General features: G+C 33.7%; 1 protein-coding gene across 1 annotated transcript in view; it reads left to right on the forward strand.

Moving 5' to 3' along the window:
* LOC114333473 (succinate--CoA ligase [GDP-forming] subunit beta, mitochondrial) overlaps positions 1 to 16,593 on the forward strand; it is an 80,603-nt gene that overhangs the window by 56,796 nt on the left and 7,214 nt on the right. Inside the window, exon 5 of the mRNA XM_050663293.1 lies at positions 5,397 to 5,673. Within this exon, the coding sequence (XP_050519250.1) occupies positions 5,397 to 5,673 (277 nt within the window). The remainder of the gene's footprint in view (positions 1 to 5,396; positions 5,674 to 16,593) is intronic.

The following is a 16,593-nucleotide window of genomic DNA, read 5'->3' on the forward strand; positions in this document are numbered from 1 at the left end:
CAGAGATTTTTATGAAGAATAACTTTTTTTCGTAAAATTAATAATAAAAAAGTTTTCCATATGGATACAACTTACAGGGACATACTGTATAAATATACAGGGTGTTTCATTAATAATTGTCCATATAGTAACTAGAGAAACCTTAGCAGAAAATACGAAGATTTAACCTAAAACACTTTAATAAAATATGGTTCCTTACTGAGTTACAGGGTGTTTTATCTAAAAATTTAAAAATTATTTTTGCTCAGCATTTTAAAACTATTTGACGTATCCTTTTCATACTTGGCAGAAAGTGCGACTACTATACACCCTACCAAATTATGATAAACAAGCGTTTCTAGCTACTACCAGAGGCGTACGACAGGGGATAGTGAATGGTCGACCCTGCTCAAATTCTACGCCACTGGAGGAATTACTATTTTAGTGCCATTTTTAGATTCTACAATACTTTCTACATAAATAATATACTCTTCATTGGTAACGATAAAACCATTAGTTTTCGAGATATTTGAAGTTAAATATGAAACGGCACAGTTATTTTGATTAATTTATGATATGATTCATATGATTAAAATTTAAAAATTATTTGTACCCAGTACTTTACAACTATTTGGCGTATCCTTATCATACTTGGCAGAAAGTGTAGGTACTGTACGCCCTACTAAATTAAGATAAACAAACGTTTCCAGCTACTACCAGAGGCGTACGACAGGGGATAGTGGCTGGTTGACCCTTCCCAAATTCTACGCCACTGACGAAATTGCCATTTTGGTGTAATTTTTTGATTTTGCAATACTTTTTATGTAAATAATATACCCTTCATTCGTAACGATAAAATGATTAGTTTTCGAGATATTTGAAATTAAAAATGAAGCGACACAATGTATTAATCAAAATAACCCTGTCGTTTCATTTTTAACTTCAAAGATCTCGAAAACTAATGACTTTATAGTTACGAATGAAGAGTATATTATTTTCATAGAAAGTATCGGAGAATCCAAAAATTGAACTAAAATAGCAATTCCGCCAGTGGCGTAGAATTTGGAAAGGGTCAACCATTCACTTTCCCCCGTCGTACGCCTCTGGTAATAGCCAGAAACGGTTGTTTAACAAAATTTAGTAGTTTGTACAGTACCTATACTTCCTGCCAAGTATGAAAAGGATACGTCGAATAGTTTGAAAATCCTGAGCAAAAATAATTTTTAAATTTTTAGATAAAACACCCTGTAACTCAGTAAGGAACCACATTTTATTTAAGTGTTTTAGGTTAAATCTTCGTATTTTGTGCTAAGGCTTCTCCAGTTACTATATGGACAATTATTAATGAAACACCCTGTATACATATATAGCTCTCATTTTACAGTTCATGGCACATTCTTGTGTTACAATTTCTCTTGCGCTCTTCTTACCACTTCTCTCCATTCTCTTCTGTCTGTTGCTCCAGTTATCTATTTTTAATTCTTTCCTTCTTTCCTTTTTTTCCCGACTGGTTTCCTGTTCAATATCATCCTGGTCATTCTGTGATTTTCCAATCTTTGCACATGTCCCAGCCATCTTATTGTATGCGTCTTTATTATTGCGGTGTTTTTTGGTTCCGTATACAGCTCTTCCAACTCTTTATTTGTCCTTCTTCTCCATCCCATTTGTGTATTTATGCCTCCGTAAATTGATCGTCTTAATAAGCTTAATGTCACATACCTTGAAAATGGGGTCACATACCAAATACACTCTAAATGGGTTCCGCAATGGTATGGGTACCAGAGAGGCATTATTCTCCTTCAACGTGCTGACACAGAAATGTTTGGATGTTAACCGTCCTCTTTACGTCTGTTTTATAGACTACAATAAAGCGTTTGATAAAGTAAAACATGATCGAATCATGGAAATTCTGAAAACTAAAAACCTAGATGAAAGAGATTTAAGACTAATAACACACCTCTATTACAATCAGCGAGCAATAGTAAGAATTGAAAAAGAAACATCTGAAGAAATGGAAATAAAGAGAGGAATCAGGCAAGGCTGCATACTATCACCTCTATTATTTAACGCTTATTCTGAAGAGGTAATGCGAGAAACTCTGGAAGATGAAACAGTCGACATAAGAGTAAATGGAGTCTTAGTTAACAACATCAGATATGCAGATGATACAGTAATAATAGCCGATAGTTTACAAGACCTGCAAAGACTCATGAGTAAAATAGTATTGTGTAGTAGGGAGTACGGACTCTCTCTTAATATCAAAAAGACGAAGTTTATGAAAATTAGTAAAAACAACCATAATACTAACGAAATCTTAATAGTAGAGGGCCAACAGATCGAAAGAGTAAAAAGTACACTTACCTAGGATCACTTATAACATAACATAATGACTACACTGCAGAAATCAAAGTCAGAATCGAAAAAGCACGTTCTAATTTTATGAAAATGAAAAAGGTCCTGTGTAGAAAAGATTTAACATTAGCTCTTAAAGTACGCCTAACAAAATGTTACGTATATAGTGTACTGTACTATGGAGTGGAATCATGGACGTTAAATGTAGAGACAATGAGACGACTTAACGCCTTTGAAATGTGGACTTATAGAAGAATTATGAGGGTTTCCTGGGTAGATAGAGTTACGAACAACGAAGAATAGGTAAAGAGAAGGAAGTTGAACTTACAATTAAAGAAAGAAAACTACAGTATCTCGGACATGTGATGCGGGGCGAGAAGTATGGCATCCTGCGACTCATAATGCACGGAAAGATAGATGGCAGAAGAAGCATGGGAAGAAGACGAAGTTCATGGCTGAAGAACCTGGGCGAATGGTTTGGATGCAGCTCAAAACAACTATTTAGAGCTACTGCCTCAAAAATTAAAATAGCTATGATTGCCAACCTCCGTAGCGGAGATGGCACCTGAAGAAGAAGAAATTGATCGGAGAATTTTCCTCTCCCATCTTTCTAATCTTTCTTCATCTGCCTTTCTCAAAACCCATAATTCAGCTCCATATACAACCGTAGGTAGCTCAAATCACTGTCTTGTAAATTCTTTCTTTTGTTTTCCTTTAAACAAACTTAGACTTCATTAGGGATCTCATCATTCCGTATTTCTGGTTGCCTTTTGTAATTCTGGATTCTATTTCTTTATCTTCATGTCCATTTTCCTTTACTTTCACATCAAGATAGGTAAACTCTTCCGCTCTGTCAAAACTGTATATGTAATCTTTCTCCCCTTGTATTTTTATAAACTCTTCATTGTCTTGCTGTGTATCCCCATTATCATTTACTTAGTTTTCTTTTCATTTATCTTTAGGCCAAACCTATTTGCTTCTTTTTCTATCTTTTTCACAATTCTTTTCAATTCTTTCTTTGATTTTGCTGATATTGTTAGATCATCCGCGAAAGCTATACATTGATGTTTATTTTTAAATATAGTTTCTTCCATTTTTATGCTGCAATTCCTCATTACTACTTCAAGAACAAGATTGAATAACGTGGTTGACATCGGGTCACCTTGCCTGAGTCCTTGTTTAATTTCGAACTCCTCTGAGACGTCTTTCCACACTACTTCACTTTTCGGTTTTGTCAAAATATCTGTATACATATTCATTATTTTTCTTAGTGTAACATTTATCCTATTTATTCTCCTTTCTCCTTTTGGATTTGATTTTTTTTGACATCCATTTTATTGCAATCTATTTTATAAAAAATAATAAACAATACATATGAGTGTTAAGAGTGTGACACAGTCAGTATTCACCCAGTGGTGAATACCTAAAAGAGTACAATAATGATTGAATTAGTACAGTTATTAATAAATTAATTGAATTAATTTAAATAGTACACTAGTAATAAGTGGGAATGATTAGTTAGTGTTGAGGTCAAGAGTGTCTGTTCTTTTTAGTCTTGTGTTCTGTAGGGGTGTCAGGAGATTGGTGACCAATATGTTTGGGTGAACCTGTAGTCTATTGTGGTACTTGGAGCACAGAGAAACAATTTCTTCTTTGACGGTTTGGACTTGGAGATCCCTATGTATATTATCGTTGGAAATGTACCAAGGAGCTTGGCACGGTTGCCTTAGAACTTTTGGTTGAAAGCGCTGTATCTTGAGTAAATTTGTTTCACTGGCAGTTCCCCAGATTTGGATGCCATACGTCCAGATTGGTTTCAGTACACTTTTGTAGATCAGAAGTTTATTGTCTAGACATAAGTGATTTTTGATTCATGAACCAGTACATCTTTCTATAAACGAGTCCCAGTTGAAGTCGTTTGTTCCAAATGTGCTTTTGCCATGTTAGGCGGCTGTCTAGGTAAATCCCCAAGTATTTGACGTCACTTTTTATTGGCAGTGGTGTGTTGTTAAAGGTTACAGCTGGATTGATTCCCTTCCTTAGTGTAAACGTAATGTGTGTTGACTTTGAGCTATTAACTTTGACTCTCCACAGTTTAAACCATATTTCAAGTCTATTTAAGTGACTTTGTAGTATCTGTGAAGCTAGGGTCGGATTTTCGTGGCAAGCCATTAGGACAGTGTCATCAGCATATGTTGCAATTGTTGTACGATCTGAAGTTGGTATATCTGCTGTGAACAGGAGGTACAGTGTGGGTCCAAGGACACTTCCTTGGGGTACGCCAGAGTGGATGGAATGTAGAGTAGTGAGGGCCTCCCCTAGTTTTATCTGATACGATCTGCCGGTGAGGTATGATTGTAGGAGCATGCAGATTGGATGAGGCAATTGTCTTTTAAGTTTTGATATTAGACCTTTATGCCATACCTTGTCGAAGGCTTGGGAGACATCCAGGAAGGCTGCTGTACAATATTTCTTGTTCTCGAGTGCATCTCTTGCGGTTCTGACTACCCTATGGACCTGTTCGATTGTGCCATGTTGTTGTCGAAATCCGAATTGGTAATGAGGTATTAGGTTTTTTCTGTAATGACAGTGTCTATTCTTTTCAGGAGAAGCCTCTCAAACACTTTGGAGGGTAAAGGCAGAAGGCTAATAGGACGATAGGATGAAGGTTGGGTTTATGAATTAGAATTATTTGTGCTACCTTCCATTGGGAGGGGAAGTAGCACAATCTTAGGACAGCATTGTATATATACATTAGTAGCTTTATTGCTTCTTCAGGTAGTTCTTTGAGAATTAGTCCTGTTATCAGGTCGTATCCAGGTGCTTTTTTTGTATTTAGGTTTTTGATTAATTCTTGTATACATATTCATATTCTGTGTATACATATACTTCTTGTATACATATTCTGTATACATATTCATTATTTTTCTTAGTGTAACATTTATCCTATTTATTCTCCTTTCTCCTTTTGGATTTGATAAGGTTATTTTCTTGTACAAATGAATATAATTGAACTTAAAAGATCAATGTTAACGTGATAATAAAATATCCATTCTGAATTTTAGAATTTAAAGGAGAACTCAAGGCCAAAGCCAGTGCAGAAATCAAGAAACTCTGGCAGTTATTTGTAACTATAGATGCCACACAGTTAGAAATTAACCCATTAGTTGAGACTGATGATAAAAGGGTTATATCTGTAGATGCCAAAATTAATTTTGATGATAATGCTAAATTCAGACAAAAGGAAATTTTTGCAATGGAAGATGTCACTGAAAGTGATCCCAGAGAAGTTGAAGCTTCCAAACATAACTTGAATTATATTGGAATGACGGGTAATATTGGGTAAGTAATATTTTAGTAAAACATATAATTCTTCTCCTGCTTATTCTCTCCCTTTAGCATCTCCCTCATTCTGCTTATATGGCTATTCCATTCTTTTTCTATTTAGTTTCCATTCGTTTATACACTGTACGTTACATTTTCCTTCTAATGTCTTCACTCCTCTTTCGATCTCTAAGCGTATTTCCTGTAATTCTTCTCAATATTTTTGTCTCTGACGCATATGTCATTACTGGTCTTACACTGACTGACTGGAGATGGTAGTCGTTGCAGTCTATCTAGATGTCATGTTGTCTTCGTCTTATAAGTAGCATCACCGGTGATGTTGACGGCTGAGGCTCTCGAAGAGAGAAAGGTTGATTTATTCCCAAAAACTAGAATACAAAACGTGTATAAGTTTTGACATCCAGGAGAAAAGGTACCCTTGCAAAAAGGTATTCAAAAAGTAGCAGATGGCAAGGGGTAAATTAAATGGATTTAAGATTGATACTACTAGTTAAAATTTGATTTACACGTGCATATATGGAAATTAGAAAGAAATAGGTATTCAAAACTGACCATGTGGTCGTAGACATGGAAGGTTAGGTATATGAAAAAATGACTATAAGAAATTATTATAAAAAGCTGTATGAAAAACTCACCCCAAGAGAATGTGTAGTGTTAATGGAAAATGTTTTAATTTTGAAGATTCTTCGGCTTTTGTACCGAAATTAATTTTCCACCACCATACTGAGAATTGAGAGACGAAGTGTCACTGCCATGACAGTGGGACGTAGGAGGTGGCAGGCATGTTCCGTATTAAAAGACAGATATCTACAGAGTAAGGATATACGGGGTACGTTCAGTATGTTCAGTTGATGATTTAGATGTTAGATGAAAAGAGAGATAGGAAATAGAGGATAATAACAGAGGGCGCCAACAAGTTTTTAACGAAGAAAACAGGTAAAACAAATAGAAGAAAATTATTAATGAAATATTAATGAAAATAGAATAAAATATTTATTTAAAAATAAAATATCAAAGATGTGACGTTTGTAACGTTACAACATACGTGTGTTGTTTTTTGGAATCGAAGTGTGTACGACCGGGTGTTCAATCTGCGAATATTGTTAATATTAATAGCTCAGATATAGAAGATTTCTCTTGGGACTGTGCCAAATCCAGGTATCTGATTTTTTTGTTATTATCGGTCTATATAAAAAACAATGTAACAATAATAGGAGAAAGAAGAATAAAAACAAATGGCGAAATTAAACAAGAATTAGCCCCGGCGCAAATTGATCCTAAGCGAGACACAACCTGGCACCGGCGAGTTGCGTAGAGAGTTCTGCGCATCCTAATATCAGTGAATACAGTGCCAGGTCTAGCATGCGAACGTTTGTCATCGAAACACAATTTTCTGGTGTCGTGGGACGCGTGACTCAATTCTCAGTTGTGGTTTTGTTTTCGAGATGGACGTAGAAAATCTAATAGAAATCGTTCGGAATTATCCCTCGAAGTTTGTCTGACGAGACACCGTTAAGCTATTAACAAATTTTCAGCTTGCTATTAATCAACTTTTTGTTGGTACGCGGGATCCAGGCCTAGAAATACAATGTCACAAATGATGGCGTAATCCCTTTTCTATAGGTATAAAAATTTTATAAATGTCATTCATTTCTTAAATCTACACAACATTATTATTAAAAATGATTCATTATCAAAAACCGTTAAGCATATCTGTGAATATCGCATACCCTCAAATAAAATGTGTCATCATACCGGGCTTGTTCATGCTTAAAAACAAAATATGTAGACGAGATATAAATATATGTAATAGGTAAGCCGTTTTTGCAACGACAATCCAATCACAATCAGTGTTGTTTAGAATAATAGTATCGGGATCGGCTGATAAAATAATTAGTTTTTAGCAAAGTTCGCACCTTTGCTTTGGGGACACTGACGTACATAAAAGCAAATTTGTTAATTGTTAAGAAAACGTAGGCATTTAAAGTTTTAAAAGGTACTTAAAGCCAAAAATGAGATGCAAATTACAAGAGTAAGTAGAAATCTATTGTCCACAGTCCTAGTTATTAGGATTTTAGGATTAGAATTTTTCTTAAACATCACCTCAAAGCCGCGTGCCTGAAAGGGAAGAAAATTAGCAAATATCTCATTGTATTGTTTCTCAAAAAATTAGAAAATAAGCATTTCATTGTTCCCCGAAAAATTCCATAATTTTTCCATTGCATACTAATGTTGTGTCACGCACAACTGACAATCTGACATTGTTTGATATACATAGGTACACTTGATCTAGCGAAATGGGGAATAGTTATAATTCTTTGTTTTTTTGTTTCTCCAGACAAATACGAATATTAGGAATTCGTAGTGTTGATAAATAAATTTTTGTGAAAAATTTGCAATTACGTCAGTGTTTCCCCAAAGGTGCGAGTTATTACAGTAAACTGGTTTTGACTATAGAAAAATGCAAATAAGGCGTTGTTGGTGTGCTAGTAAATTATTACACAGTTAAAATCATAATTGGAGATATTACTAATATTTTAATTACACACATTGAAGATATAAAATTAATTTAATTAATTAATCTTCAAGTGTTTCTGCGAAGCAATAGAGATTAAACAGGGTTGGTGACAGTATACACCCTTGTCTCACAACTCGCTTTATTTCAATTTCTTCAGTGGTATTATTCTCTACTCTCACTACTGCTTTCTGATTATAGTACATATTTGCTATTAGTCGGATATCTCGTTTATCTAAATTCTTTTCTGCCAGGAGTCTGATTAGATGATCATGCCGCACTTTATCAAAGGCCTTGTTATAATCTATGGAACACATCAGATACAGATACATCAGTATTTTGTAATCAGTATTTGTACTCAGTATCTACCACTGAGACCCGGTATCAAAAGTAACCGTTACACGTCCGCACTGATTTTGCCCGTCCCTCTATTTGTTGCAGAGACAGCCAACGGTTGCGTCACGTTGCGTCTTGTTGTGATCAATATGCGTTGCGCTAGAAAAATAACTGCACAAATCACCCGTCCGCCGGCGCAGGTTGTGACTCGCTTAGGTTCAATTTGCGCCGGGGCTTAAAGGGAGAAAATACAGTCAGGTACATACATAAAATATTTTCGCTTAGAATGGATAGGACATATACAGAGACGCCCCCATTCAGATATGTTGAGAGGGATACCTAACTGGACACCACTGTGGCCCAGCTGTAGAGAGGCCTATACCGTATTTCAAACATGCTATTCAGTGTACGCGAACTAAATGAGAATTTTCTGACAACTTGCCGCTCTTCACGACAGAGACCGTGAAAGGTAGTATTAGGCAGGTACTTGTAGAGGATTATCGCTGTTAACTGCTGTGGAATACTAAAGGAGGATTTATTTGTGATAATTCACAGAATGGCAAACCCGCTTGCAATATACAACCATGCTGATTCTAACGTTTGAAACGGAGAATAGAAGAATACAGAGAAGATAGTAAAGTTCAGTGCAAGGACAGGAAGAAATGGAAAAGAATCACGACAGCAGAAAGATACACAGGAAGCTATAAATGACATAAGGGAATAATCCACCTCACCCAAGAATAGGATTTTGAATGCTATGGCGTTAGCTCTAATCCCCCAATTTAGTGTGAAAAATGCTATTGTTTCGTTTTTTTTTGAAGTCAAAAAAATCGAAATTAATTTGAGGTAAATATTTGAGATAAAATTACAAAATTTTTATCTTTTAAAATATAAAAAATTCTTTAAAATGGCAATTGGTCAAAGTTGTAAAATTAGTTAGTTGCTTCGAAAACTTCAAAATAAGGCAAACCAAACTTAATTATTATTTATAACTATTGTAAAAAATCAACCTATATACAGGGTGTTTGGTAAAGAATGGGCCATAGCTTAACCTTAGATTTCTGAGGTTAAAACAGTTCGATTTAAGCTAACTTATCTTAGTACAAAAGTTGATAATAACCGAAATACAGGGTGTCAAAGTTGAACTTTTATTTTATTTATTTTTAAATATTCCCTGGCAGGCATGGGACAACAACACGAAATTTGGTAAGTGGTGCTGGTATTGTACAATCTACTAAGTTATCTTAAGCAAACGTTTCTGGCTACTACCAGAGGCGTACGACGGGGGAACGTGAATGGTTGACCCTTCCCAAATTCTACGCTACTGGCGGAATTGCTATTTTAGTGCAATTTTTTTATTCTTTCTATGTAAAAAATATATATTCTTTAATACTTTCTATGTAAAAAAGATACTCTTCATTCGTAACGATTAAGCCATTAGTTTTCGAGATATTTGAAGCTAAAAACGAAGGAGCATAATACATTAATCAAAAGTGTGCCTTTTCATTTTTAACCTCAAATATCTCGAAAAATAATGACTTTATCGTTACGAATGAAGAGTATATTATCTGCATAGAAAGTATTGGAGAATATAAAAATTATGCTAAAATAGCAGTTTCATCAGTGGCGTAGAATTTGGGAAGGATCAATTATTCACTTTCCCCTGTCGTACGCCTCTGGTAGTAGTCAGAAACGATTATTTAACATAATTTAGTAGGGTGTACAGTGCCTACACTTTCTGTCAAGTATCACATGGATATGTCAAATTATTTTAAGTATTATTTTTATTTAATAATTTATTCTTTATTTAAAACTTTAAGAACTATGTGTGCCCGGTACTATAAAACCATTTGACATATTCTTATAGTACTTGGCAGAAAGTGTATGTACTGTACACCCTACTTAATTATGTTAAATAATCGTTTGTGGTTAATACCAGAGGCGTACGACAGAGGAAAGTGAATGGTTGACCCTTCCCAAATTCTATGCCACTGATGAAACTACTATTTTAGCATAATTTTTAGATTCTCCAATACTTTCTATGCAAATAATATTCTCTTCATTCGTAACGATAAAGTCATTAGTTTTCGAGATATTTGAAGTTAAAAATGAAAAGGCACACTTATTTTGATTAATGTATTATGCTCCTTCGTTTTAGCTTCACATATCTCGAAAACTAACGGGTTTATCGTTACGAATGAAGAGTATGTTATTTACATAGAAAGTGTTGGAGAATCAAAAAATTGCACTAAAGTAGAAATTCCGCCAGTGTCGTAGAATTTGGGAAGGGTCAACCATTCACGTTCCCCCGTAGTACGCCTCTGGCAGTAGCCAGAAACGTTTGTTTAACATAATTTAGTAGGGTGTACAGTACCAAAACACGTACCAAATTTCGTGTTGTTGTTCCATGCGTCAGGAAATATTAAAAAATAAATAAAATCGTACTAAGGTAAGTTAGCTTAAATCCGCCTATTTGAACTTCAGGAATTTACGGTTAAGCTATGGCCCATTCTTTACCAAACACTCTGTATTTGTTATTCCACCCAAACATGGGTATTGTGGTCCTTAACAAACTTTCAAAATTTGAAATCTATCCATCACTTAGTTATTCAATTTGTTTGTCCCAAAGACATTTTTTGCAATAGCATTAATCAGGAAATAATGAAGATACGTTAATACTACGCATACTAAATGAAAATTTAAGAATCAATCTAATAATATGTATCAAAAATTAAAAAAATCTTTTACAACGCATAACCCTTTTGCAAAATTCCGGATGCTTTTGATCTATAAAAAAATAGAATGACTTTTAAACGATTGCTCGTACATAAAAATTTTTATATTCATATTCGAAATGCTGATCATTTTTACACAAATTTAAATGAAATAGAAGATTATTCTGGGACGATTAGATAAACAGTAGGAATTATTTTGTTAATGCCCAGCTAATTTGTTTATAACAATTAAAAAAGTAATTAGTTACTTTTTAAAGATAAAAACTTAAAATTTTTATTATACAGAGTTAGTTTTATGTATGGAAACCCTCAATTATCTCGGAAACGGCTTGGACGATTTTTATAGATTTTGGTGGGTAAGGGTCTTCTAATGCGGCCGATATTATAGTCGTAATTACATTGTTGTCTGATCTTCCGTTTTTCTGGGATCTAATGAACTTTCTTATTTCAAATGAAACACTGTATATTTTTTGCGTTTTGAAGTCCCTAAGAAATACCGATTATTTTTTATGTAATATTCCCTATACCTAAATGCCTTAATTTCTGAGTTATTGCTACATTTACTTTTAAAATATTTTATAAACAAATTATAAAAATATTTTTTCCGGCCCGGGCATATATTACACTCACCGGCACGAAAAACGGGCATCCCCAAAAGTAGGTCATTTTTGATGTCCCGTATCTCCTAACACTGTTATCCGATTTAAGTAATTTTTTTAATATGTTATAGCCTTATTCTTTAACAATGTCGCTGTAATAATATTGTTGCTAGACAGGTAAATTTTCACTGTATACCGGGTGTACCAATCAAACTGGGTTTTTTTTTCTCAATTTTCACAACACCCTGTGGAATATTCTAGCCTTTATAAAATATTGAAATTAAAACCCAACTATAGCCCCAGGTTTTCTTAACATTCTGTTTTATTGTATTCATTCGCTTGTGTTGGATAATAAAAAAGTTAGGGACTTTAACAACTAGCCATGTTTTTTATCAATACAGGGTGTTTCTAAATAAGTTCGACAAACTTTAAGCGGTAATTCTGCATGAAAAAATAATGATTGTTTGCTTGATAAACCTGAGTCCGTAAATGCTTCGTTTCCGAGATACGGGATGTTGAATTTTTTCTTACAAACTAACGATTTATTTATTGCTCTAAAACCGGTTGCGATATGCAAATGAAATTTAATAGGTTTTAAGAGGTAGTTATTGCGCATTTTTTGACATACAATTAAAAATTTTATATTCACCATTGGCGTGCATGCGGGTAATATGACCCATATGCACGCCAATGCTGAATATAAATTCTTAGTTGTATGGCAAAAAATGCGCAATAACTACCTCTTGAAACCTACCAAATTTTATTTGCATATCTCAACCGGTTTTAGAGCAATAAATAAATCGTCAGTTTGTAAGACAAAATTCAACATCCCGTATCTCGGAAACGAAGCATTTTTGGACATAGTTTTATGAAGCAAACGGTCATTATTTTTTCATGCTGAATAGCACACAGAAGTGTGTCTCACTTATCTAGAAACACCCTGTATTGATAAAGAACATGGGTAGTTGTTAAAGTCCCTAACTTTTTTATTATCCAACATAAGCGAATGAATAAAAAACAGAATGTTAAGAAAACCTGGCGCTATCGTTTGGTTTTAATTTCAATATTTTATAAAGGCTAGAAAAAACCCAGTTTGATTGGTATAAAATGAAAATTTACCTGTCTAGCAACAATATTATTACAGCGATACTGCTAAAGAATATGGCAATAACATATTAAAAAAATTACTTAAATCGGACAACATGTTTAGGAAACACAATCCATCAAAAGTTACCCATTTTTTGGGGTGCCCGTTTTTCGTGCCGGTGAGTGTATTTTAGGTTTTTTGGATCATTGGGAACAAAAAATATTTTTTGTAATTTTTCTCTTAAAGTTAATCGTTTCCGAGTTATAAACAATTGAAAACTGAAAAAAAATGAAAAATGTCGATTTTCAAGGCTCGAGAACAAAAGTAAAAAATATTACAGTAGAACCCCGTAAATCCGAACTTTCGGCAAATCCGAACCAACGGAAGTGAAAAAAATTTAAAAATTCAAGGCAAAAACTTGAAAACATGTTTATTATACAGAGTAAAGCCAGGCCAGAAATTTGGACAATGTAGGATTACTAGGACTTTGACATTTAAAATTTCTTAAAAATAAATATTATACTTTAATATATAGGTTTATAAAGTGTTTATAAAGGTTAAACACAAACTTATTTTGGTTCTCTCGTAGTCAACTTGAGTCCAAAAATATTGTCCACACTCTTGCGAGAACGTTTGGCTACTCAAAATCACAATGAAAGCTTTGAACTACTAACTTTCGGATAATCCGAACTTTTCGGAATCCGAACAGGCTGTCGCCCCAATTAGTTCGTATTTGCGGGGTTCTACTGTATTTTTGAAATCACGAAGTACCGAAATTCAAGTTCAAATCTTATTTTATCAAATTCCCATAAGTAATTCTTCTTCCCGTAAGGCTTCTTTCATTTTAAAAAACTGTTTTGTAGTTGTTAATGCAGCCCGATCGCCCGTGTTCTCATAAGCGCTTCATTAACAATTAAAGAACAATGTTTTAGAATAAAAAATATTATTTTTGAAATCACGAAGTACCAAAATTCAAGTTCAAATCTTATTTTATCCAAATTCCCGTAAGTAATTTGGGCTTGTTTCATTTTAAAAAATTCTTTTTTAGTTGTTAATGCAGCCCGATCGCCCGTGCTCTCATAAGCGCTTCATTAACAATTAAAAAACAATGTTTTAGAATAAAACATGCCATTCTTATAGGGAGCTGATAGAAGAAGGATTGAATTTGAATATAGATACTTCTTAATTTCAAAAATTATATTTTTTACTTGTGTTTTTGAACCTTGAATATCGTTTTTTTTTTCAATTTTAAATTGTTTACAACTCGGAAACGATTAACTTCAGAGAAAAATTACAGAAGACCTTTTGTGTTCCCAATGATATAAAGAATGTAAAATAGTATCTGCCTGGGCCGAAAATAAATAATTTTTATAATTTGTTTATAAAATTTTTTAAAAATAAATGTAGCAATAACTCCGAAATTACGGCATTTACGTATAGGGAATATTATATAAAAAATAATTAGTATTTCTTAAGGAACTCAAAAAGCAAAAAATATACAGGGTGTTCTATTTGAAATAAGAAAGTTCATTAGACTTCCAAAAAACGGAAGATCTGACAACAATGTAATTATGACTATAATATCGGCTGCATTAGAAGACCCTTTCCCACCAAAATATATAAAAATCTTCCAAGTCGTTTTCGAGATAACTGAGGGTTTTCATACATAAAACTATAGTAGAAGATTGATTAAAATAGAATAAAAATTATAATTTTGTGGGAAATATATATTTTTTAAATGTTTAATCAAATTACATTGTTTGTTTATTAATAATATTATTAAAACATTGAAATATGAAAATTATTTCGAATCATAGCTTAAAAGTTATTCGATTTGTTTATCCGTTAAAAATACCAGTAATTCTGCAAAAGGATTTTTGTTTATAAAAATGATTCTTTATAAATTCTTTTGATACATATTGATAGCTTAACTCTTAGAATTACCATATTTTCATTATTTTCTGACTAATGTTATTGCAAAAAAGGTCTCTGGGATAACAAAAAGGATAACTTTTAAACTAATTGATGAATCGATCTGAAATTCTGAGGGTTTCTTAGTGATTACAATACCGATCTTTGGACGCAATAACAAATATCTAGGTTAATTTTTACTTCTTCTTCTTCTTCTTTTATATAGGCAGTACTGCCTGTTTTTCTTCAACGGTGCCTTTCATTCTGCCCCTAAGTTGTCATTCCATCTTTTCCTTGGGCGTCCTATACTTCTCCTGCCTAACGGTGACTTGTCCCTGGCTATTCTTACTATCCTTGATTCAGACATCCTGCTTATGTGCTTATTCCACTCTTCTTTTCTATTCTTTACCCAGGTATTTATATTGTCTACCCCACATATGCGTCTGATTTCCTCACTTCTTACCCTATCCTGTAGTCCTTTTCCAGCAATCCTTCTTAAGATCTTCATTTCGTTGGTTTCCAGATGTCTTCGTGTTTTGCTTGTATCTGGTCTTGTTTCGGCCGTGTAAATCATAACTGGCCTAATAACTGACTTATATATTCGGGCCTTTGTTTCCAATCTTAGGTGTTTGTTTTTCCAAATTGTGTCGTTTAGGCATCCGGCCGTTCTACTGGCTTTAATTATTTGGTCTTTTACCTCTTCTTCGATATTGTTGTCAGCTGATAGATTAATTCCCAGATATTTGAAAGTCATTACTTGTTGTATAATTTGATTGTCTAACTCCAATTTGCATCTTATTGGTTCTTTGGCAGTTACTAAGCTTTTTGTTTTTTGGCCTGATATTTTCATATTCATTTCTTTTGCGTTAATGTTGAACTCGTGCAATAATCTTTGTTGGTCGTCTTCGCACTCTGCTACTAACACGGTTTCATCAGCGTAACGAGAGTATTTTTATCTCTCTATTGCCCATTTTGTACTCTCTTTTTTTTCTTCACTTGTTTTATTATTGCATCCAAGATTATGTTAAACAGTAGAGGGCTTAGTGAATCTCCTTGCCTGATTCCTGTGTTTGTTTCTATGGGTTCTGTTATTATTCCATTGACTTTCATTTCTTACATATATGTTTTCTATCAGTTTTATGATATCCAGTGGTAAATGTTTCTCATATAGTAGGTGTATCACATCTTTTAATTGGATTCTATCAAACGCTTTCTCTAGGTCTATGAAACAGAAAAAGGCTGGTTTGTTATATTCTAATGATTTCTCCGCTATTTGTCTTATCACAAAAACTGCATCGTTACATGATCTTTTACTTCTAAATCCTTGTTGTTCATCCGATATATTTATGCACGCCATTATTTTCTCCATAAGTATTTTTGTTGTGAGTTTCAGTATAGTGCTCAGTAAATTTATCCCTCTATAGTTACTGAGGTCTGCCCTATCACCTTTCTTAAATAACGCTATCATTTGAGTGGTTCTCCATTCTTCTGGAATTCTTCCTGTACTTATTATTTTACTTATAAGGATATTCAGTTCTTTGTGAAGTCTATCTCCTCCGTATTTTAAAAGTTCATTAGCTATTCCATCTTTCCCAGGAGCTTTTCGATTTTTGTTAATTTTTACAATAGTTATAAACAATTAACGATTGTGCCTCAAGTCATTTTTAAGAAAATCAACGATTTTCTCTGCATGGCGTTGAAACCTCTTATCTTCTGGAGTATGGATCCTTTCTC

This window comes from Diabrotica virgifera, chromosome 10 (genome assembly GCF_917563875.1).
Source record: "Diabrotica virgifera virgifera chromosome 10, PGI_DIABVI_V3a".
NCBI lineage: Eukaryota > Metazoa > Arthropoda > Insecta > Coleoptera > Chrysomelidae > Diabrotica > Diabrotica virgifera.